Source organism: Nyctereutes procyonoides, unplaced genomic scaffold (assembly GCF_905146905.1).
Source record: "Nyctereutes procyonoides isolate TBG_1078 unplaced genomic scaffold, NYPRO_anot_genome, whole genome shotgun sequence".
NCBI lineage: Eukaryota > Metazoa > Chordata > Mammalia > Carnivora > Canidae > Nyctereutes > Nyctereutes procyonoides.
In genome coordinates this window covers 3,945,985-3,972,131 of record NW_026575029.1, presented here as the reverse complement: position 1 = coordinate 3,972,131, position 26,147 = coordinate 3,945,985, and the positions used below count along the sequence as shown (strand labels likewise).

The window sequence follows — 26,147 nt, the reverse complement described above, 5'->3', positions numbered from 1 at the left end:
CACAGTGATGGGGAGATGAGTGTTTTGTTTTGTTTTCCCCTGGGGGGGAATCACTACTTAAGTCCAGTAACATTTTCATTTTTCAGTGTTTATTTTCTATATGGTTTGAACTGCCCTGAGCAACTTGGTAACTACTATGTATAAGTGGCGATTGAGTAATGTGTCTACCCAAATTAAGATGTGCTGAAGTGTAAAATACATACCAGGTTGTGAAGACTTAGCATGGAAAAAGAATTTCAGTAATTGATAGTATTGATTATGTTTTGAAATAATAATATTCTGGATATATTAGTTGAAATAGATTATTAAAATTTAACCTCCTTTTTCCTATTATAAGGTGGCTACTAGACACTTAAAATCACATATGTGGCTCTCATATTTCTGTTGGATAGCACTGGCCTAGAGCTAAGGGTTTTTCATTTCCAGGGCATAAAATTGATCTAGAATTAAGAAATATTAGAAATCTGCCAAAGAAGGTTGTCAGCCACAGATAATGTGCCTGGTATGATATCTAACTTGTGGGATTCTTCCCACATTGATTGGGGTCTTTTTTTTTTTTTAATTTTTATTTATTTATGATAGTCACAGAGAGAGAGAGAGGGGCAGAGACACAGGCAGAGGGAGAAGCAGGCTCCATGCACCGGGAGCCCGATGTGGGATTTGATCCCGGGTCTCCAGGATCGCGCCCTGGGCCAAAGGCAGGCGCCAAACCACTGCGCCACCCAGGGATCCCTGTTTGGGGTCTTTTTTTAAGAGACACAAATCACCTCGTACTTGAACAGGAAAGTTTAATATAAATAATTCTTAACTTGTAAAGGGACTTAACTACTGAGGAATAAAGAGAACTGCAAAAAATATAGGAAAAGCAGACAGTAGGAGCAATCACTACTCCTGGGGCCAAGGCAGAGTACTGTAAGGAGGGATATGTCTGGGAGAGGGTTCCTTCTTCACCCAGAGCTGAGATTCAGGCCTCACTGGAGAGGGCACATCCATGGCCCACGTGGTGGTGGCGAAGTCTGGGGAAATACCACAGGCTGTGGGAAGCTACTCCCAGAGTACTAGCAGAATTCTCTGGGAAGTTGCCCTTTGAGTGCCATCCGGTGCCCCACATGCTGGTGTCTGCTGCACGTTGCAGAAGCAATGAGAGAAGAGCACACAGGAACCAGGAGAAGTCCCTCTAGCATCCTGTCCCGACAGACCCTAAATGATATGAGTTGGCAAAGAAATGCTAACAGGTCCATCTCCAGTATCATAAAGCAGGGCAAAAAGGGGTGAATTTGGGGGTGAGAGGCAATAAATTGATTGGCAGACTCCATAAGTGTGTAGCCACTGTGTAAGATGCTTTTTTTGAGAAATTTTAGATAGTCTGACCCCAGGATAGAATATTTAAAAATCAGGCTGTCCACAAAAATTTAGGACATATGGTCCTCACACTTCCAGAATTTTAGTTGGATGTGAATCTTTTATTTTGAGATATTTTAAGAAATATCATGTCTTGTTTTATTACCTACTTTCTTTATACTTTATTTTTTTTATTTTTTATTTTTTATTTATTTATGATAGTCCGAGAGAGAGAGAGGCGGAGACACAGGCAGAGGGAGAAGCAGGCTCCATGCACCGGGAGCCCGACGTGGGATTCGATCCCGGGTCTCCAGGATCGCGCCCTGGGCCAAAGGCAGGCGCCAAACCACTGCGCCACCCAGGGATCCCTCTTTATACTTTAAACAGTGAATATTAAATAGGTCATCCGCTTCCAGTAGAAATGCAGTCTTGATGTATGCTTGTTCCATCTAAGTTTTACTCACTGCTTTGTTTATTCCTGGTAGTGTTTGACTACAGTTACAGAGATTATGTTCTGTCCTGGTATGGAAATCTCAGCAGAGATGAGGGACAGCTTTACCATCTGCTCTTGGAAGACTTTTGGGAAATTGCCAGACAGCTGCGTCACAGACTGAGCCATGTGGATATAGTTAAAGTCGTCTGCAATGATGTTGTAAGAACTTTACTCACTCATTTCTGTGACCTGAAAGCTGCGAATGCCAGGTAACTGCCCTAACACAAACAACCTCCCCTTTTTCTTTTCCCCCACATTAAAATATTTTTCTTCTATAGAAAGAGGTCAAAGTCAAGATAAAACTCTAGAATTGTCTGCCTCTTGCTGGCAGTTGGCTTGAAATGTAGATATATTGGGGGGGGGGACAATTATAGTGTTCTGGTAGAGTAGTTTTGTTTTTTTTTTAAATACCTTTAATAGAAAACCCCTTTATCGACTTCTTTAATTATGTGGAAAAACTTAAACAATGAAATGAGTTTTACTGAGTCAGCACTATTATGAACTTATTTGTAGAATCATGAGTACCTAGAAGCAGAAAACTTAAACATAATGTTTTGTAGTGTGAAGAGTGTCTGTGAACTTACAGCTTTTAGAAGGGTTTAGAATTCATGTTTCTTTTCGTGAGTCTCGTGTTGGGAGCTCTGTTACAACACAATCTCCTGAAAATTGACTTTTAGAAGAAACTCAATATTGGAGTTTGTGGGCTGTAATTAGGAATGTTTCAATGTGAAAATTGTGAATATTTAGGCTTGTTAGCTCCTTGTACTGTTCCGTTGACAAGATGTGTGCCTATGCGGTGACTCTGCCTTTGGAAGGAAGACTTCAAGGCCATAGCTGTGCTTATAACAAATCCTTACTTTCAGAGGTTTGCTGTTTGGGATCTTAATTGTATGTCCTCCTCTGAGTGAATGTGAGAACGCCGAATTACACAGCACTCCTAACCTTTGCACATAGGAGTTGTCTTACTGAAAGAAAGGAGTGACCTTCTGTCTGCTTGGAGATGGACTCAGTAGGAAGGGGGCTCCTTATGGTTAACGTAGCCTATTCTCACTAATGCTCTTCTACCTCTCAGAAGAGAGAGGGGGTATCAGAAAAATACAAATGAGGACAAAAATACATTGGCATCCTTTAGGCAGGTGGTAACTCTCCTTTTCTTCTAAGAAGCCCTGCCATGGGAGTTTATCATTGAGCATTCTCTCTTCTGCACTGTGCTATTATTGTTCAGTGGGGGCTACTTGCTAAATGGCATTGTGCAGTAGCATTTCCCAGTTCTCCCAGTATTGCCTCTTGCCATGAGTCGTTCTCTCTCCCAGAGTCTGTGTAGCACAGTCTTATGAGATCAAAATTTACAGAGCCATCACGTGGCTGATGTTTTCCAGCTTGCTCCCCCCAGTATTTTGCAATTTTTAAAAACTGTGACCCATAATAAGAAATACATTTTATATTGTGACCCAATTCATAAAATAATACCTTATTACCTGTGATAACTGATATTTTTGTGTTAACTTTTTTTTAATTGTGTTTGAGACAAATAAAATTTTATTTTATTCCTTGTGGGTCAGAACCCATGATTTGAAAAAAATTACTGTGGAGTAGTGGTTTTCAGATTTATTTTGGTTTCAGGGATCCCTCTATACTCTTAAAAGTTACTGAAAACCTAGAAGCACTTTTAAAGATTATATTTTGAAGTAATCTCTATGCCCAATATGGGGCTCAAACTCATAAACCTGAGATCAAGAGATGGATATTTTTCTGACTGACACAGCCAGGCACCCCCAAAAGCACTTTGTTTATGTGGGTTCCATCTTGTGGGGTGCTGGAGCTTGTACTGGCTCGTGAGCTGGCTGTGCACATATCTTCCCTACTTTGAATCAGTGGTATCACTTTGCTAGCTTGTAATTGGCCATGGTGGGAGTATTTACAGTGTACAATGGCCAAATGCTGTAAATCAGAGCTGTTTTTCCCTTGGGGAGCCAGTTATTAAACATATACCACCCCATTTCTTCTTATACTATGGATATTTACCATGTCAGCTATTAAAACTAAGAGATTTTTTTAAAGTGCACGAATACACATTACATTTCCCATTAGCCAGTAGAGTGATGGTGTCAGCACACATCAGGTAGCCTCTGGAAACTCCACTGTGCTTGTGAGGAGAGGTGTGAAAAAGACAAGTATCATTTTGTATTACATAGGGGTCCCTGGGCCTCCCTTTGAAGACTGCTGTTGGTAGAGAAAGCAACTTCCAGGAAGGGAATATGTGAACTAATAAGGAAAGTGAAAGGATGAGGACTCTAGGGTTATACCCCTGGTCTCTCAAGAGCTCCAACTGCTCCTTTCAAGTGTTCAGCAACTCCTGGGAGCTCCTTCTGGTTTGCTGTGGTATCTGTTGTCTAAAGTGCTCCTTACTTCTCTGCCTGCCAGATACTGTCCAAGACTTGTTTAAACTCAGTGGAAGCTCATTTTAAAATGTTTAAACCATGGTTCAATAAAGGACAGTATTTTTAAAATCCATGTTTTATTCCAGTGAGAAGACTGATGGATTTAGGTTTGGGAGAAAAGCAAGTGGTTAGAGAAATTTAGTATTTTTATGATTATCTAATTTGAACCTGAGCACATATTTTTCATGGAGACATTTACCAGCTTCTGAAATTACTGCTTTTGTGACTATATAAAGATATTATGGGTGAAGCATCACAATAATAGAAACAGAGAATTGATTCCATTTTAGAAATGTCTTCTCCCTGGGCTTCTAGTTTTCTTATACCAACGGTAGATTTATTTTGCTGATATCTGGGCTATGCCCAGGAGCTCTAGTTGATGATTCTTATTAAAGAAAAAAATCTACCACTGTACTCTGGGATTATAGATATTTGACAAAGTGCCAGTAGGTCACTGGTATTTTGCATAGAGATGATTATGCCCTAGAAGTGAACCCTAGAGAACTAATATCTGATTATGCATTATCTTCTACAAATCACACAATGAGACTGGCAGACAATGTGTCTAGGTTTGGTGGCTGTCTCTGCCCTTGCCTGCCCCAGGTAAACAGAGAGCCCGTGTCCTAGAAATCTCCATTGGTGTGCAGATATCTATTGGCTGCAAAATGACTCTGGCAGCCTGGGAAGCACCCAATTGAATTGGCTACTGTCAGACAAGAGAATAATAAATTGCATTAATAAAAGCAACACATACACTGGTTGACTGTTGGGCAATTGTGTGAGGCAGCTTTCCAGTCTGCTCGTGTTTATCCCCAGGCCGACATTCTGTTGCTGCTTTAAACACTCCAGATCATATTTAAGTCTTGCTTCTGCTTCCTGTTCCTTTGTCCCATCTGTCTTGTTCTAGCATGTCTCAGGAAAATCTAAAACTGATTCCTTTTATGCTGTTTAATCAGTAGCATCTTTAATTTCATAGTCGTCTTCTTAAAATCTCTTTGTGTTTGATTTACTAGTCAAGCTCAGGCATGCTGTTTAAAGGGAAAAATAATGTTTTTATTCATGTTGTCCACCTTTATCTCTGAATCCTCCCCCCCTCATCTTTGCAGTCTTTGATTTGGAGCAGTGTAGAAAGTCTGGACTTTGAGAGTCAGGTAGACCATGGGAGTTATTTCTACTGTTTATTACCTCTGACTTTGGACTCTTTGCATAACCACTCAGATCTTCAGTGTTTTCATGCATGAAACGCCAGTGATGATATCTGCTTCTCGGTGTCGGTGGGAAGATTAAAGTCATGTTGTACATGTGAAATTTACAAGAGGTGAATGTCCTTTCGCTCATTAAGGAATGAGGACCCAGATGCAAACAGTAGGAATTGCAGTAAACAAATGACCTATCCACACTGGCAGAAGGAGGATGCTACCTAGACATAGGCACATGGACATCTCCTGACCCAGAAGCAGCCATATGCCTCAAGATCTTTTCTTGGGTTCTGAAGTAATACTTGATGCCCACTAACTAGAGGGCATCCTGGGAATATCCTGTTTGGAGTAAGCAGAGGGATTCGAGGGAAGCATTGGCCTCTCTTTTTTTCTTTAGATCGAGCTTGTTTGGCCAGCTATCTGGCCTTTTATGCTCACTCAGAAAAATTTCCCCTAACTCAGTTCTAGGAGGGAGATGAACTTGTCTGACTCCCAAGCTCCTTCTATTATCTGCCTTCCATTGGAACAGAGAAGGGATTGTGTATACAATGAGAGGGATTTTGATAGTATAGAAAAAAGCTTCCTGTTATTTTGGAGCCAACTTACATCAATAATTGTTAACCAAATACATATTCTAAAGTAAAGCTTTTATCCTTAAAAGTGCTTGATGTGACAAAAGTAGCATCTAGATCTTAAATATTAAAAGATCATCTCAAGCTGGCAGCATAGAACCTAAAATAGTTGAAGATGCCATTTTAAGTTTATTATTTTTTTAAGTAAACTCTACCACCAGTGGCTTGAACTTATACCCCCAAAATCAAAAGTCCCGTGTTCTACTAAGTGAGCCAGCCAGGCGCCTCTGAAAAAAGATGCTATTTTAAAATGTCAGCATATAGCAGTATATATGTAAAGGCTTATTCTTAAAATCTGTTTATTTTGTTGGCTTTGCACATTAGTATTGAATCTTTCCTGCTTGTCGTAGAAGACAAGAAATCCCCCTTTTTTAGAGTACCTACCCTGGAAACTAATCTTCATTCTCTAGTCCAAAAATAAATTGCAAGAAACACTTCAGAGGTGCTAGTTCTAAGAGGCACCAGTATGCCTTTGTTTCATTCCTATATAGTCCCTAGTATGATTCCTCTCACTCTGTGTAGTGTCCTCTTTACCCCCAATATTGGCCACTAATTACTATAAGAGGTTCATAAATTTTGCTTCTTATCTGGAAGATATTAAAAAAAAAAACTATCTCCCAGTCTTTCTTGAGCTGCTACTATCAAGGTACTGTGGGCAAAAGGGGTATAGAAAGTTCTACTTTCTACTCCTCTTCACTCAGATCCACCAAATTAATGGCCATGGGATAAGGATAGGGTCAGTGCTTATAGGGAAGCCTGTGAACATGGTACTTGGGAACCTCCCAGAAGGCAGCTTGCCACCAATTTATGTAGCATCAAGTTGTGGACCCTCTCCTCAGTAGAAAACCCATAGAATATTTTTATCCCATAAGTACGTAGTCAGGAAAGCTGACTAGTGACTCCGGTTATGCTTTCTTTGACTTTTTAAAAAAAAACCCAATACTTTGCTGTATTGTTGCTGTGATTTGGGAGTTATGTGTAATTGTTGATGCTACTTAAGGTTTGACATCCTGAAAGGGCACATATTAGCATTTTTCTAAATTAGTCTGTGATTGAGAAAATGATTGGCTGTTGATGTTTTTGAGGAGTGGACACAGTTATTAAAACTGATGTATTGTCCATTTGAGATATTTTATAATTAATGATACGTAACCAAATTGTTTCTAGAAATTTCTTTCCTTACTCTTCCTTCTCTTCATTAATTTCTTTTAGACATGAAGAACAACCAAGGCCTTTTGTGTTACATGCATGCTTGAGGAACTCATATGATGAAGTGAGATTCCTACAAATGTGTTCTCGGGTTCTGGTGTTTTGTCTCCTTCCCTCAAAGGATGTCCAGTCTCTCAGCTTACGTATAATGCTTGCAGAAATTCTCACAACAAAAGGTAGACTTTTATAAATGATTCATATTACTAATGTGATGATTATACAAATAAATGTATACATACTACTGTGATAACACTTGATATACACCTATGCCAACCTTGCATATTGTGGGACATGTGGGAGCTAAGATACTTTCAGATTTACAAACTTGAAGTGTCATTCAGAGATGGCATTATTTGGCCACCCATGATAAACAAGTTTTGTTTTTTTTTTTTAAAGATTTATTTATTTATTCATTCAGAGAGAGCAAGAGAGAGGCAGAGACACAGGCAGAGGGAGAAGCAGGCCCCATGCAGGAAGCCCAATGCGGGACTCGATCCCGGGTCTTCAGGATCACACCCCAGGCTGCAGGCGGCACTAAACCGCTGTGCCACCAGGGCTGCCCGATAAACAAGTTCTTTATGTAACATGATCCATTGTTATTTTGACACAGGATAATCCATCCTTACGTTCTTCACAGGGAAACATCCATTTAGGATAGCTTGTGAATTATCCAGGTCAATAACATATACATCAATGACAGAATATCTGTACTCAAACTCCAGTGTGCATTTACCTAAGATACTTTTAAGATAGAGGATTCAAAAAAAATATTTAAAAAAAGAGGATTCATTGATAATGCCTATACATAATTTTGTGAACCTGTAATAAATAAAAAGGAATAGTACTGCAATATAATTACTAGAGGAAGTATAATGAGGAGGAAGGTTGGCCAGAATAAGATAATTGGAAGAAACTATGACCTAAGAAAAATTCCTCTTACCTCAGAATCTCAAATAACATTATATTTGATACTCATTGATTGACTCTCATTTGTTATCTTTGGTCATTAGCAGATACCAATCACAGAGAAAAGGGAATTTTTAAATTTATTTTTGGACTTGACTACCCTGAGATCAACACCTGAGCTGAGATGAAGAGTTGGGACACCTAAACAACTGAGCCATTATTTATTTATTTTAGAGTGTATGAGCATATAGTGTGCTAGTGGTGGTGGAGTGGGGAGGAGCAGAGGGAAAAGGAGAGAATCCTCAAGCTGACTGGATGCTGGACTCTATCCCAGGATCCTGAGATCATGACCTGAGCCAAAATCGAGTCCAGTACTTAACTGACTGAGCCACTCAGGCACTCCTGAAAAGGGAATTCTTTTTTTTTTTTTTTGGCAACTTATTTTATTTTAATGAAGATTTGTGGGTTTTTTTGTATATATTTTTTTGGAGTTCGATTTGCCAACATATAGCATAACACCCAGTGCTCATCCTGTCCAGTGCCCCCCCACCAGTGCCCGTCACCCAGTCACCCTGTCCCCCTGCCCACCTCCATTTCCACCACCCCTTGTTCGTTTCCCAGAGTTAGGAGTCTCTCATGTTCTGTCTCTCTTACTTTCTCTCCTTTCCCTTTATTCCCTTTCACTATTTTTTATATTCCCCAAATGAATGAGACCATATAATGTTTGTCCTTCTCCGATTGACTTACTTCACTCAGCATAATACCCTCCAGTTCCATCCACGTTGAAGCAAATGGTGGGTATTTGTCGTTTCTAATGTCTGAGTAATATTCCATTGTATGCATAAACCACATCTTCTTTATCCATCATCTTTTGATGGACACCGAGGCTCCTTCCCCAGTTTGGCTATTGTGGACATTGCTGCTATAAACATTGCGGTGCAGGTGTTGAAAAGGGAATTATTTAACGCAAAAGTTAGTAGGATGAATTTATAGTAGTATCGTTGACTTTAATAATTTCTCCCCTGAGATCTGCTTTCACCAGTTGGAAGAACGTTCACTTTCATCTTTTGGCAGACCAAACGTATTGAGCCTTATGAAAGAAATAAAAGAAAAAAATCAGTGTGCTTAATTTTGGTATCTTTGTTAGGAACTTGGGTTCCAAGTGACTTTCTTTCATTATTCCTTTAAACTTAACTCGTTAAAACAGGGATCCCTGGGTGGCGCAGCGGTTTGGCGCCTGCCTTTGGCCCAGGGCGCGATCCTGGAGACCCGGGATCGAATCCCACATCGGGCTCCCGGTGCATGGAGCCTGCTTCTCCATCTGCCTATGTCTCTGCCTCTCTCTCTTTCTCTCTCTCTGACTATCATAAATAAATAAAAATTAAAAAAAAATTAAAAAAAAAAACTTGTTAAAACAACCACTCGATCGTAGGCATAGTTGCTAACATACCCAGCACGAGCTGTTTGTACATGCATACGTATTTTTGAATATTTGAGTTGTTTCTATTTTCCCCATTTGGGTAGTTTAAAAACGTATCCCAAGTGTGGTTTTAATTCTGTAGAAGAAAAACAATTTCTTCAAAGGACAATACCTTTTTCAGTAGTACTTTCTTTTTCTTCCCACAGTCTTGAAGCCAGTAGTGGAATTACTTAGTAATCCAGATTACATTAACCAGATGCTACTTGCCCAGTTGGAGCGCAGAGAACAGATGAATGAACATCACAAGAGAGCCTACACCTATGCTCCTTCTTATGAAGAGTTCATCAAGCTTATTAACAGCAACTCTGATGTTGAGTTCTTGAAGCAACTAAGGTATTTGATCTTTAATTATAGCATGACAGTAGTTACTAATTAGGTACAAAAAAACTCTGCCTAGTTAGGTACAAAAAAATGTGGTTGTCAGGGAGGCAGAAATAAAGGAAGTCTGTAAATCTTACTATTCAGTGACTACTATATTTATCCAGCTTCTCCTTTAGCAGGGGAATTAGTTCTTTTTTTTTTTTCCTCCAAAGTACCATGTTTTTCAAGTAATTAGGTTATAATAGATTGAAAGCTGTTTACTTAAACCAGTAACTGCTTAGCCACTCAGATGCTTACCTTAAAAACATGAAAAGGAAATGATGTGTTTTTAAAATTATGTAACAGAACATTGCATCAATTTTCATTTTTCTTAGAAAATGCAGGCCCAGGTTTGGGAATCATGGGTTCTTGACTAATTATTTTGAGAAAATACATCCCAGGAGTCTCTTTGATAGGGGACATCAATCTTCATTATTGTTCTTGAAATGTCTTAGGGGTGAGTGTGTCTGTTTTTGTAGATTTATTTTTTATTTCCATAGTATATGCATATACAGAATGATTTTATAGCAATGTATAATTTCTGGATTTTCTAGGCTTCTGGGTTTTTTTTTAAATTTCAATTTTAATTTATTATATTTATTTATTTATTTATTTATTTATTAGGCTTCTGTTTCTGTAGTTCTTGTTTTAGTATCCCCAAGCAATAATACATGGGGAAGACAGGCAACTCTGATATGTCAGTTTTACTTCTGATAAGTAATTTTGGTAAATTGTAGATGGAAAATAAAATGTTAGCTTAAAGGGTCTTTGAATTCTTTGAAGATTTTAGATTTGTCACATTTGCCTCTGAACTAGAGTCAACATTAAGGTGAGTTGTGCTGCACTAGCTTTTTAATCTGAATATATAAGAGGTATACATTCTAGAGGGTACCATGTTCTTGTAAACTTTGTTGTATATTAATTTAGGTCCTGTAAATGTATAATGATGGCTTCAATTGTATGATTGTGTTTACAGATAATTTAATTCTTAGGGGATATAATCTCTGGAGATTTATTTGTGCTTCTCTTTCCAATGCATAATCTTGAATAAACTATCTTTGGTACTCATTTATTATAGATTTGTAATCATTTTTGTCTGAATCTAAAAATTTGTTTTTGATAATTGTGACACTTGAGCTGATTAGATAACCTAAGGACCCATGTCCCAGTTTTGTTATGTGAGGTGTACAAGTTATAGCCACTCAAAGGTCATCCTCGTCATTACTTCCTTTGAAATTTAAAAGGAGTTAAAAAAAAAAAAAAAGGAGTTTAAAGTGTTATTCCAGGGACACCTGGGTGGCTCAGTGGTTGAACATCTGCCTTTGGCTCAGATCATGATCCTGGGGTCCTGAGATCAAGACCCGCATTGGGCTCCCTGTAGGGAGCCTGCCTCTCCCTCTGCCTGTGTCTCTGCTTCTCTCTCTCTCTGTCTCTCATGAATAAATAAATAAAATCTTAAAAAAAATAAAGTATCATTCCATAGAAAGTAAAAGAGCTCACAATGACAGAGCACCCCATTGCCTCCTCTTCCCCTTAAAACTGCCATCACACATCCCAAGTACTGGTTCTAGAGATGCTGTTCAAACCTATACTCCAATATTGCTCTGCCAGGGTACTCTTATACCTGTTGATCCCGGATATACTGCATGTGGTGTGACCAGAGTAATGTGATAACCACCCTCTGTGGAATTACTATTTTCTCTTAAGACATAGTTTGTGAACAGATGGTACCTCATGTTGATAAACTGTGGAGGCACTGCATTCCTAAGTACTCTTTCCCTTTTAAGCAGTGTTTCCACAATACAGTCAGAAGTAGACCATTTGGTAACTTCAAGGAAGTTTAAGATAACAATTTACAATCAATAGTGGCAGATACTTAACTGTATCAGTATTCATTCTGTTTTTTTTTTTTTTAAAGATTTTTATTTACTTATTCGTGAGAGATACAGAGAGAGGCAGAGACATAGGCAGAGGGAGAAGCAGGTTCCCTGTAAGAAGCCCGATTCAGGACTCGATCCCAGGACTCAAGGATCACGACCTGAGCCAAAGGCAGATGCTCAACAACTGAGCCACCCAGGCGTCCCTCATTCTATCTCCAGACTTATGAATGAGTATTCTGTTTTGCATACCAAACAAAGGACCCCAGCACTGCCCACATGTTGACATAGATAATGGTGTAACAAAAAGGTACCAAAAGACTTTTTTCAACATCAGAAGTCATTATTTTGAGTGCTCAACCATTGGTTCTCTAAGCACAGTTCTGTAGTATGAGATGAATGAATCTTGATTAGAATTAATGGTTTATCTTTCTCTCTTTTTTAAAAGTTTTTATTATTTATTTGACAGAGAGCGTACACAAGTAGGGGCGGGGGAGCTGCAGGCAGAGGGAGGGAGAAGCAGGGCTCCCCTCTGAGCAGGGAGCCCAACTTGGGGCTCCATCCCAGGACCCTGGGATCATGACCTGAGCTGAAGGCAGATGTTTAATCAACTGAGCCCACCTACGTGAGCCTGGTTTCCTTTTTCAAAAGGTACTAGTCAAAGGCTCAGGACTATTTGAAGTTCTATAATTATCTTAATGTTAGCAGCTCATCATCTAGTAGGTAAAGAAGTAACTCAGTAAGACTTGACCTTTAGAAAACAAAAGCCCCAGGATGATTGGACAACCTGCTTTTGTCACAGTAGGAGCATTTTGGATTGCCTTTACCTGAGTGACTAAAGATTACACTAGGAATTCTGATTTGATATTTTCCCTTTAGAATGTGATGAAACAAAAATGGTATGAGCATTTAAATCTTTCTGTAAGAGTACTTCCTCTTAATGTCACGAATAGGGTGGTACTGAAGGATGCCTGGTGTCCTAAGAGGAAGACCCCCTGTTGAGCATGGAGAGAGGCTCAAGGAGCAGGAGAAATGCTGAATTAAAGAGTATTTTTTTTTAACATTGAGATAACCCATTAAATCCACCAATTTAAAATGTATGATTCAGTGCTTTTAGTATATTCAGACTGCAGCCATTACTTCTAATTCCAGAATATTTTCATCATGTTAAAAAGAAGCCATGTGACCATTAGCAGTCACTCCCCATCGCTTCTCCCTCCAGCCCTTGGCAACCACTAATTTACTTTCTGTCTCTGGGGGTTTGCCTGTTGTGGACATTTCATATAAATGGAATCATGCAATGTGTGGCCTCTGTGTCTGGCTTCTTATATTCAGAATAATATTTTCAAGGGTCATCCACGTTGTGGTGCATATCCATACTTCCATTTCTTTTTTTTTTTTTTTTGGCTGAACAATATTGCTTTGTATGAATATACCACATTTTGTTTATTCTTTTGTCAGTCGATGGACAGTTTGAATTGTTTGCATTTTAAAGAATACCTTTTGACTATCTTTAGTAGTATTATCAGTGACTTGATAAATCGAGTAAAATAAAATGTTGTGGATTCCTAATCTCTTCGTACCACCATCTCTCTGCGCAGTATATGTGCCACCAATAAGAAGTGATGGAATAGGATGCTTAGGCGGCTCAGTGGTTGAGTGTCTGCCTTTGGCTCAGGGTGTCGCTATATATGGAAGACCCCTTCCTGGTGTCTTATATCCCATCAGTTCTTGTTTATTTGTTTTTTTTTTTTAAGATTTTACTTATTTGTTCATGAGAGGCTGAGATACAGGCAGAGGGAGAAGCAGCTCCCTGCGGGGAGTCGGATGCGGGACTCGGTCCCAGGACCGTGGGATCATGCCCTGAGCCAAAGGCTCAACCACTGAACCACCCAGGCATCCTCCCAAGCATTCCCCCAAATATACTCCTATTCCCTATATTTCTGTTATCTTTTGTGTTCTTCATCTTACTCTTGGATTTTGTTTCCAACAAAGTTCATAGAGTCCATGGGGAAGATACTTGGAGGTACTTTGGTGATTAGATGATTAAACTCTTAAAATGCCCACTCTATTAGAAATAGAAAGAATACATTGCAGATTTAGTCAAGTTGATGTAATGATTGAGTGTAACCAAAGTGGTCTATTTCTCTGATATTTTTATAAGTTCTTGTTTCTTCATGTAAATCATGGGAATTATGGTGATAACTTCCTTTGGAAGAGCTGCATATTTCTCTTATAACAAGGAGTGTAAACTTTCTGGAAGCATCATGTGCATTAGCAACATCAGCTATGGGATCATGGTAGTCCTGAAGAATACATAGTCCCCTCAACAGTTTGGCAAAGAACCTTGGGAGAAAATACTGTGGAGGGCATTTTTCTCAATGATAGATATGCACATCCAGACTTAGTTTCTGAATACTCTTGTAAATATTGCATTATCCTGAGGCATCTTCCCCGGATCTATGACTATGAGGCAATTCCTTGGGCTTTGCTGTATGATAAAATTTCAGGCAGTTCTGTTGATGCAGTACTGGTATATCTTTTATCCTGGGATGGGGGCAGTGTCCTATTCATTGTATCTCAGGGTAACCTAAGGGCTAACCTTTATTCTCTGCTGCTCGCACTGATTGAACTAGAGAGGCTGCCGGAACAACTCTGCAGTGGCAGAGGTTGATTTTTTTTTTTTTCCTCAAAAAGGTGATGTTGCATAAATTATCTGGTTGCTGGGCTACTTATTGTTTATCTGATAGAAAAATTGCTCTCTATTTAAGGGTCAGGTCTACTTACTATTATTGACAGGCAAAATTGCTTTTTTTATCAGACTCCTGTCTAAAGCCAGCATCGACGAAGCTTATCAGCTGCCTCACACTAATGGAACTGCTTTTTTCAATCATAGTCTGAACTATTTTGTTTTTCTCGTACAATTAGAGTACTCTGCTTTCTGACTTTATTAGTATTTTAGGTCACTATCTTCAAATTGCTCTTAGTAAGATTTTGAGGGATACGCTGCCTAGGGCAGGGAATGTGTCTTGTTTAAACTAAGCAGTTGATGAAACCATCCGCTTTTATTTCATACGTATTTGGGAGCTAGATGCTTATTTTCTAAAGGAAAAAATGTCATTAAACTCTCCTGGGTTTGAATGCATTAAAAACAAACAACCAAACCAAAAAACCCTTGAAGGTCATATTTGTAGTTGATTTTTTTTTCCCAAGTCAGCATGAGCTGCTTTTTACAGTAGGATTATAGAGCTAGAAGCACTCCCTTCGAGTACACTAAACCAGTGGTTTTTTGACCTTGGCTATTTATTAGAATCACTCAGGCTTTAAAAAAATCACAGCTGGATATTTCACTGTGCTTTGTAGCTACTTCCTTTTTCTTCTTTTCTGGCATCCAAGGTGTCAAAGTGAGAATGTGGCGGCTGGACTGGTATAGCATTTTGAATTTTCCAGCATCTTCCAGTGGAAGCAGTGATCCACCTCAGAAATCTGAAGGTCCTGTTGATACAAGATATTAAAGGATTTCCACCACCCTTCTGGGTGGTGAGATGATGACCACAGTCAAGGAAGGGGAAGCCAGAGGTCAGAGCAAAAGCACATCCGTTGGTGAAACTCAACAATTACAGCCATACTAGAGAAAGCGCTGTGTGTTCCTTTATTTTGAAGATAAAGAGGGAGTTGGAGTAAACATTAAACAGAGGAAATGAAAGGCTCTGCCCTTCCGGAACCTCCTAGAAAGGAGCAGACCGATTGTGGCTGGGAACATCCTCTGTTGCCTGTGTTGTGTAATTCCTCAGTGTGTTTGTAAAAAGTGCTCTATGAACGTGTTTTGCTCTTCCATGAGAAATAGAGTTGCCCAGGCCTCACCCCCCCACCCCCCCCAGGAATTTTTATATAACTGGCCTGAAGTGGAACCTGGGCATCAGTGTGTTTTAAAGCCCTCCAGGTGATTATAATACATGCAACTAGAACTGAGAATCTTTTTTAAATGGAACATTCTTGCTATGAATCTGAAGTCTTGGCTAGATGTCTTATAATTCTTGTATCCTAATTCTTTGAAAACTATCACTGAGAGAGATAGTAACTATTGAGAAGAATATTGATTAATCCCAACACCTCATTCTTTTACCATGTTTATTGTAATGAATAAAAGGCATTTTATCATTGGTGTTCCTGAGGGATGTCTTTAAGTCAAGGTTTCTCAACCTTAGTAAAAATGGCATTTTGGCCCAGATTATTCTTTGTTGTAGGGGTGGTTCTATTTGTTGTAGAATATTAGCAGCATCACTAGCCTCACCCACTGGATGCCAGTGGTAACCCCTTAGTTGTGACAACCAAACATGTCACCCAGACCTTCCAGATGTCCTCTGGAGGACAGAATTGCCCCTGATTAAAAACTATTACTTGAATCCCATGAAAAGATTGGAGATACTTCTATTAGGATGAGATTTAGATAAAGATGGTAGAAAACCCACAGAATAATGATTACTTACCAGAGTGCAGAGGGTTTTTTTCTTTCTTATATGAAAAAAATCTGTAAGAGTCAGTCCAGGACTAGTAGGAGGTCTCTATCATCCCCATGGATCCAGGCTCCTTCCAGCTCACTGCTCTGCCATCCTAGGAATGTTCCAGAGTCCTTATGGTTCAGGATGTAGTCTAGAATGCTATTCATCATATCCTAATTCCAGGAATCAGAATGAAGGCAAGGAAAGATGTGGCAAAGGGTCATGCATTGGGTGTCTTTTAGAGAAATACCTGGAAGCTACTCATGACATTTCTGCTTATATTTTTTTCTGTCAGATATAATAGGTAGTCTTATTCTGGGAGGCCTTCGATTCAGTTAAAAATGGTGGATTATATCACTAAGGGAAAAAACATAGATACAGACAGAATGGGCACATAGCCATTTTTGCTACAGTACTGCATGTCCTATAGTTACGGCAAAGCAAGATAGCACTACTTCCCACACAGACATTGGACAAATACTACTTTCCTGGACTGGACATTTGCTAAAATTAGAGATGCTAAGCAAATGCCCAAGAAGGGGAAGTTCTTTGTTTTTAAGAAACCATTTGTTGAATAATGTTCATTAAGTGTAAGGAAGTGTCCAGTTCATACCATCTGATCATTTTAAGAACTATGTGAATTAAGTATTACTATTCTCATTGTGTAGTTGAGGAAGGTAGAGTGACTTGCCCTGGATCACTTAGCTAATATATAACAGCTGAGATTTGAACCCCTGTCTATCTGACTTAAAATCCCACATATGAAGGTGGGTAACCGTCTAGCCAGGTGGGCAGAAAAGAGCAGTGACACAGGGGCTCAACCATGTGGGATTTCCTGCAAGTGTCAAGAGAAGATTCTACTGTCTGGGAGCCTTTGCAGGCACTAATCCTTGCATAGAGAACAGTACTGCCAGAAGTACCATCATCTGTTAGTGAGATAGGGATAGGCTGCCAGAGAAACAAGTCGTAAATAAAGAACATCAGGGCAGCCTGTCACTGCTGTAATTTCATTTGCTGCCAGTCTCATCTTTATTAGATTTTTCAGTTCTGGATATGTTTATTTCTGACCCTTGTTTAAAGAGTGGCATGGAGAATCTAAAAATAGTAGAGAGTAAATTCTAATAATGAATAAAAGATTTAAAATGAAAAAGATTAAGTATTATTTAGCTTGGAGAAATGAAGGAAACCTTTTATCCAGTGTGGCCTGAGATCGATGTGTTTTCTGTTTTACTAGGATAAAGCAGTAGGGAATGGGTATAATGAATAGGTTAATTTAAGAGGTCATAATGAACGGTGGAGTGGGTTACTGAGGGAGTTTGCTAAATAGTTTTTCTTCAGATATTAAGGGGATGGATTTCATCTCTAAATTAGCTTAGTGCATTTGCACATGAAGATTAATGCACTAAAAATATTAACATTCCTGAAATCTCATGCCTCTTTGTAGAAGAATTTAAATATTTGGTGTTTTGAACAGTGATTCTGAAGATGCATTGTGAATCATGAGCAGTAAAATTGGGTTGTGTTATAGAGGAACATGAGAAAAGAAATGGAGCATACCTTCAGACAAACTGCTACACCATATCCGAAATCAGTAAGCATGTATAAACTGCGAAGGAAAGGTTAGCGTGGGTGGGCAAGGAGATGAGAAATCATGAAGTGTAAAACAAAGAGAAGCCTGGCAAATTTTTATGAAAAGAATAAATGAATATAAATTTAGTTTAAAAGTGCATTAAAATGCAAGGCTGCTTATGGAAAACGTTCAAAAAGATCTTTCAGTTTTATAAAAAGTAAAAGTACATTGACTTCAGAATTTAATTCCTTCCCTTGGTGTCTGAGAAATAGCAGAGGGCACAGAGGTTAGAGTTCAACATATTGGAGAAAACAAAATATCTACATTTAGGAGGAAAGATAAGTATCGATAGCAATGGAAAATTTGATCTAAGAAGGCAAAGTGTTTGGGATAAAGGGGTTTATGATCTCTCTAAAATTAAATAATTCATGATGCGCTTGTAATTGAAGCACCACTGGTACTGTGGGTAAGATGTATTTGCTTTATGAATGACTATGAGAACCAGCCCAGGATCTGCATGTTCCTAGTTGTTAGCAAATACTGTTGTTGTTATGATCATCAGACCTAGGATTGCAAATAGATACAATTTCATCATGAACATTCATCAGTTAGTTGTGGCCCACTAGAATGCAATGCAGCATTTTATTTGGGGGTTTGAGGACACCCAATAAATAACAATGCTCCTCTCTCAAGCCTGAGGTCTGAACCACGTTAGGCCTAAGAAATAAGCCAAGGGAAGACCAAAAATTTTGCTCTTATTACAGATAGATGATGGAGAATGCAGTTTATATATGCAAACAGTGACTCTATAAATAAACGGAGTCTCAGAATCAGACATTCTTTCCCACCTGGCTTTGTCCCTGATTCTCCCTCTCTCCTCATATTTCTGTCAGGTGCCAAGTCCATGTGCTGGATGGCCTTGGAGGCAGAGAGCACATTTTTTTTTTAAGATTTTATTTATTTATTCATGAGAGACAGAGAGGCAGAGACCTAGGTAGAGGGTAAAGCAGGCTCCCTGCAGGGAGCCTGATGTGGAACTCGATCCCAGGACCCTGGGATTGTGACCTAAGCTGAAGAGAGATGCTCAACCACTGAGCCACCCTGGTGTCCTGTGAGAACACATGTTCTTAAGTGGAGAACAGAAGGGCTGTGTTTCACATGCCCAGTTCCTCCTCCACTGTGGTCAGATTAAAGACCTCTTCTTTCTCTAGGGCATAGAGGAAAGGATGAAAGAGAGCTAGAGAGAGGCCAGGGATGGAGCCTCTTATTCTTAGAATGAAACATCAAGAGGAGGTGGTGGGGTGGATGGGTAGTGCTCTTTAAAACAAACAAAAGTTGTGGTGCCTGTGTCCCTACTCAACAGAAAATAATTTTATGATTCACAAGATCCACAGAAGGAATGGTAGTGAAGAGTGTAGAAGTGGTGTGCTGGTAATTTTTAAAAACTGGCTTTTGCCAGGAGGGGTAAGAAACCCTGACTTGTAGCATTTGCTGGTTTCTGTGGTGTTCATACTAAGCCGCCAGGATGACATCCTTGAACGGGAAGTTGGGAAGAGATTTGCAGTAGCACACTACCATTTTATACCTGGTATCTCCACCATGCTGATAAACAATAGATGTGAATAACCTTGAACATAGATGATAATGAAATAAAATTATTAGGAAATAATGGGTTTTAAGTACTTTCGCCTTTAAAAAGCACAATTTAATAGTAAGTTTGTACAATTTTAATAATGGTAGGATTTTTTTTTAAGATTTTATTTATTTATTCACGAGAGACACAGGCAGAGGGAGAAGCAGGCTCCATGCAGGGAGCCCAACATGGGACTCGATCCCGGGACTCCAGGATCATGCCCTGGACCGAAGGCAGGCGCTAAACCGCTGAGCCACCCAGGGATCCCCAATAGGTTTTAATTCCTGAACAGTTAACAGCCAGCTCTCATAAGCCGACATAAGCCTTGTGAGGGGGCTCTAGTACAGTAGTTAGTGGCTCCACGTGCTCTGCCTTTTGATGACCCTGCACTAGACAGAAATGCAATTCTTCCGGAAGTAGATGAGGGTTAACAACATAATGGGGCATCTGGATGGCTCAGTGGTTAAGCATCTGCCTTTGGTTCAGGTCATGATCCTGTGGTCCTGGAATTGAGTCCTGCATCAGGCTTCCCACAGGGAATAAATAAGTAAAATCTTTAAAAAAGAAAAACAACAACAGCAACAAAACCCAAAAAACAACATAAGTCACCCTACAGCGACTAGTCTAGCATCTAAAGTACACTCTACCCACAGCCCTGGGCTCGAGTCAGGCCTGGATTTCACAAACCTGGCTTGTACTTGGCTCCCCTGCTTACAGGCGGTGTGGCCTTGGCGAGTCACATAAACTCTGAGCCTCTGTTTTAACTGTAAAATGGAGAAAATAGTTCCTATTTCATAAGGCTATTGAGATAATTAAATGAGATGATGCATCAAAACAGTTCTGAGGACAGACATGCTAGGCTCCCAATAAAGAGCTAAAAATATACCGTGAGCAGTGGAAGGCAACAGAATTCTCAGATCCTGACTTGAATAGGGTTAGTGGATGAGATGAGGCAACACAATCTCTTACGTTAGAAAAATTTCACTTAAAGTGTATAAGAAAGTCATTGGGACATTTTCAATACAGAACATAAAACCAGGCAACTAAAGATGATATTCAGTAAACATTCTGAATGAAAATGCTTTAGGCGAGAATGGAGAATGGAATGTAACAGCATTGGTGGTACATATTGGCCTATAAATAAATAGTATATGGTGATAATAATAGCTGATATAAAAATATGAGGAACACTAATAAAAATGAGGTGCAGGTAGCAGAGAGGAAAAATTTTGGCTTTCTTGAGGTTAGCTGAAGGACACTAGCTAGCTAGTGGTGACATAGCTTTGATTGCTTTTGTAACATGTAATTTCCACGGACTTCTGGGAACTAGAAAATGAATATATGGTAACATGTTATTTTAGGAAAACTTAAAGATATAAACAAGATGGAGAAAATAGAAGACACATGGCAACTATTAATACTTAGAATTTTCCAGGTTATTTTTTATATAAATAGCATGGTTGTATATGTGAGTGTATGTAAGTTCGGTGTACCTCAGGCTGCTCTGGTCCAGAACTTACTGGTGTGACTCAAATATAGTGTAAAGATAGAGGCTTCCTCAGCCCTCTAGGTGGTTGGGTAGGACCTGGGATCTGATTACGTGTTCTGTTCAAATATATCATTTGCAATATGTGCCAGAAATGGAAAATGTTAGGAAGCCTGTGGAATCAGGTGCCTTCTATACACTAGAGAACTGGAACATTGGTCTAAAAGCCCTGTTGGTGGACAGAACCTCTGATGACTCTGAGTCCTGACAGAATGATTCCCTGGTTTGTGCTACAGCTCCCTGGCACTTCCTGCTTAATAGCATTAAACACACCCCGTAAGAAGATAGCTTAGAACCTTGTTGTTATCCTCAGTAATACTCAAACATAAAAACTAAAATGAAGGACTTTTTTTGGTCTACAATATTGGTGAAGATTAAAAATTTGATACCCAGGGTTGGCAAGGATGTAGGAAAACAGTCAACTTCATGTCCTGCTGGGAGGGGTATGAATTACTGCCTTTCTGTAGCACAGATTGATAATATGGAGAGCAGAGCTCAAAATGTGCCTTCTTTTTGATAGTTATTATTCATAAGAGTTTATTTTAAGGAAATAATCATGAACATGTGAAGATTTCTCCACGAATGTTTCTTGCAATTTTATTTAAGATAGAGACAAACTTGGGGATCCCTGGGTGCCTCAGCAGTTTGGCACCTGCCTTTGGCCCAGGGCGCAATCCTGAAGTCCCAGGATCGAGTCCCACATCGGGCTCCCTGCATGGAGCCTGCTTCTCCCTCTGCCTGTGTCTCTGCCTGTCTCTCTCTTTCTCTGTGTCTATCATGAATAAATAAATAAAAATCTTTAAAAATATATATAAAATAGAGACAAGCTTGAAATATTGGAATGGCTAACAATTAGGGTTTAGTGAAAAAAAAGTTGACACATCTGTACAATGGGGTGACACTTAACAATCGTGTTACATCAGAGTATTTAATAATACTGGAAGATGGTATACATTGAAAAGACTCTAAGGCCTTTTATAGCATAAATCTAGTCTTATGAAACAACAAAAAAAAATTTGAAGATAAGTCTGGGGATCCCTGGGTGACTCAGCGGTTTAGTGCCTGCCTTCGGCCCAGTGCATGATCCTGGAGTCCCAGGATCGAATTCCATATCAGACTCCTTGCACAGAGCCTGCTTCTCCCTCTGCCTGTGTCTCTGCTTCCCTCCCTCTCTCTGTGTCTCTCAGGAATAAATAAATAAAAATATTTTTAAAAAGTCTGTAAATACTTACCAAAAGTTAATTGTGATTGACTTTGAATGTCATGCTGTGTGTATTTTCCCATTTTCTTCAAAGAATGTAAGTTACTTTAGAGAAAGTAAAAATGGGTTCAGTCTGAGAAAATCTGCCCAGCCACTTATCAGGTTAGAATAACAGATAGTAAAGCCAGCTACAAAGTTAACAGGAAACTTTTTTTCTAAGTATACATAGCAGCTTTAAAATGTCATAATGATAGCCTTCTTTGAATGACTACTGCGTTCTTACTAACAAACTTTGCCTTCTAACATCTTAGGTTTTGCTCTTTGAAATTATGTTGTTAAAAGTGACATATCCTATTTCTTGCCTCGAGGGTTTCAATCACTTTGACACAGAGAAGCATCCTCTTTTCTAAGTTAGATGTAGAGCTACAGATAACAGTATTCTGGACTAACCATTCCATGTTTATCGTAAGTTTGTACTTTCCAGGAAAATGAGACCCTGGATCTATGGGAAATTGACAGTTTACACAGCTCTGCTTTGAACCTGTCACCATGCTGCTTCATTTAAATTTCATCTACACTCCACTCTTCCCCAGAATCCCATAGGAACTGTCTTTTCCTTTGGAGAGATAACCCATGTTTCTTCATGCTTATTTAAATGAGTCAATAAGCCTGATTTTGTTGGACTTCAGTGACCTTGGTGGCCTTAGATTGGTTAGTTTGAGACACTTTTACAATCGGGAGAGAAGTAAGTCTACTTTAAAATTTTGCATATATATTTACAAACACGCATACACATGATCTCATTAAGTGCTGCATATCTAAAGGGTCAACCAACAGCGGTGTTGAGACAAATATGAGTTAATATTTATTAAACTCTCACTGGATCAGGCACTATTCCAATTTTGAAGGTGCTATCTCATTTAATCTTCCTGGCAATCCTATGTAGAAAGACACTGTTACTCTTCTTTTTACAAATGAGGACTCTGGAGTTTTAGAAAGCTTAAGTAATTTTTTCAGGATGACACAGTAAGTGTTGGAAGCGGGATTTAAACACAGGCCCACTTGGTGTCAGAGCCCGCATGCCTAACTACTCTGCTACACTTAGCTGGGAAACAGCTTTAGTGTACCCAGCTGAAATCACCATGACTTTATTTCTTTTCAAATGCTGTAACTAAAGTCCCTCTAAATGAAAACATTATCCCTAACCTAGCGCACTGAAGGCTGTAGCCACTTTGAAACCATTAGTTTTAAGTTTTAAATTTTTTAAAAACCTTTTTTATGTATGTGGTATTCTAATCTGTAATATGTTATTACTAATTTTATTTATTTTTTAGAGAGTGTGTGTGAGTGGAGGAGGGACAGAGGGAGAGAGAGAGAATCTCAAACACACTCTGTGCTGGATGTGGAGCCTCATGTGGAGCCACTTGATATCATGACCGGGAGATCATGACCTGAGCCAAAATCAAGAGTCAGGACACTTAACCTACTGAGCCACTCAGGCATCCCTATAATTGCTAATTTTAGTATAAAACCTATATTAAAACATTTACCATATTGTACACTTAAGACTAGGATTTATTCAGCTTTTGACTCTCCTAAGACATTCCAGCATGTGCACACCCAAGGCCAGCTCTAAGATAGTAATTTTTAAAAAAAATTTTTTTGTTTATTCATGAGAGACACAGAGAGAGGCAGAGACATAGGTAGAGGAAAAAGTAGGCTTCCCACAGGGAACTCAATGTGAAACTTGATCCCAGGACCCTGGGATCACACCCTGAGCCGAAGGCAGACGCTAAACCACTGAGCCACCCAGGTACCCCTAAAATAGTAATTTTTAAAGAATTTGTGTAAGGTGTGTCTAGTGAAATGAGGCTAATATTTGGGGGTGTTTATATAAATAACTTAGAAGTCAATTCTAACAGAATTCCATATTGTTCTGAACAGTTGACAGTAAAAGGCGATAAATGTATTTCTGAGGTGATTATTTTGAAGACTAATTTTGTGGCATTTCAGGTGAGTTTGAGATAGTGGGAAGAATTCCAAAGTAAAAACCTGCTCTGAGTTTTTATTAACATAGTTAAGTGTTGAGAACTAAAGAGAGGTGAGGTGGTAACTTGTGCAAGAGACAATTATCTTCATGTGACCTTGCCCTGGGATAAGAGCTACTGGCAGTAAGATCTTGCCATAGCTGGAAAATAGGCAAATTCTTGTTAGTGGCTTCCTCTTAATATTGGAGTTTACATTATCATTTTGGAAGAACACATGTTATACCTGTTCACAAACATCAGTCCTTCAGGTTCTTAAACCAAACTCAGCACCAGAAATACCATGCACTCCTCTGGATGAAGAAAGCCGAGTGAGTGCTGATTATCCTTGAAGAGCTGGCTTCTGGAGGACTAGCAAGCTTGCCACCAAGGATAACCAGCATTTAGATGTACAGTCAACCTGATGAAAAACATTGGGTTGGGATGCTAATTCCCCATGCCGTCAGAAATCCGCTTATAACTTAAACTCCCCTAAAACTTAATTATTAATGGCCTACTATTGACTGGCAGCTTTACCAATAGCTTCTACAGTTAACATATATTTTGTACGTGATATGTATTACGTACCATATTCTTACAAATGAGCTAAAGAGAAGAAAATATTAAAGTGATAAGGAAAAGAAAACACATTTATACTGTATCAAAAAAGATCTCCATACAGTTGGACCCACATAATTCAAACCCATTTTATTCAAAGGTCAGCTGTATGTTGTGAACTTTTATTGAGAATTAAAGTTGCTCATTTCCCACGTTGTCTTTTGGTATCAAGCAAAGTTGAATTTTACAGATTCAATTATCATCTTCAGATGCCTATTCTGTGCAAAGCACCATGAGAAGGGCTTGCATATGTAAAGATGAATTGGTGTGGGCACTTTAGATTTACTCTGCTGTCAAGGTAGTCCAACATGGGAGACTCATGTGGGTATAAATCGCTAAGTATGAAGCAAGAGATTAAGATCAGAAGTGGAGTGCAGATTGCTAAAGAAGTAGGTAGGAGCAAATACTTTATTTTGTAGAAGAGTGGAATCTGAGAACCCTGAGAGAGGAATGCTATGAACTAAGTATTTAGGAGTAAATACTATTTCAGCAGATAAGGGGCAGAGATTGTGTGTAAGAGGGAGAAGAAATAGAGCAGAGGCTGGGGGTCAGGAAAGAGCTGAGTGTGTGTTGGGGTATTGGTGTTGGGGTATTGCATGTAGTCTGGTTTGGCAGGAAAATGGTATCCAAGAGGGATATAGAAGGCTGTGAGACTACAAAGATGATCTGGCATTGGCCATGCTTGTATCCTTGGAAGGGCCTGAGACAAGATAAACATTAATTCATATTGACTTTTTAGGGTAGCTGGAAAGTGTTTAAGAGCATGAACTTTAGAATCCAGCAGCCGAGGTTAGCATTTTGGCTCAAGTACTTAAAAGCAGTGGGACTTTGTATAGATTTCTTAATCCACCTGGATAATTTCTTCTGTAATGTGGGGATAATTACAATACCTATTATGAGGATTAAATGAGAGAAAGTATCTAGACAGTTACCTGGTACTGAGTGAGAGGAATCTGTATAAATGTTAACTGGGTATTTCATAATAATTTTTTGGATTCATTTAAGAAATTTAACCCTTCATTCGAATAGCGTGCTTCTTTAGTACCATTAATGACTCATTTGTTTCGAGATCATGGATCACTAAGAGTATCAAAAGAACAGATTGTTCAGAGTAT

General features: G+C 39.1%; 1 protein-coding gene across 1 annotated transcript in view; it reads left to right on the top strand.

The window, feature by feature from the left end:
* SNX25 (sorting nexin 25) overlaps positions 1-26,147 on the top strand; it is a 135,389-nt gene that overhangs the window by 35,285 nt on the left and 73,957 nt on the right. Inside the window, 3 exon segments of the mRNA XM_055315707.1 lie at positions 1,827-2,043; positions 7,319-7,491; positions 9,848-10,034. Of these exon segments, the coding sequence (XP_055171682.1) occupies positions 1,827-2,043; positions 7,319-7,491; positions 9,848-10,034 (577 nt within the window).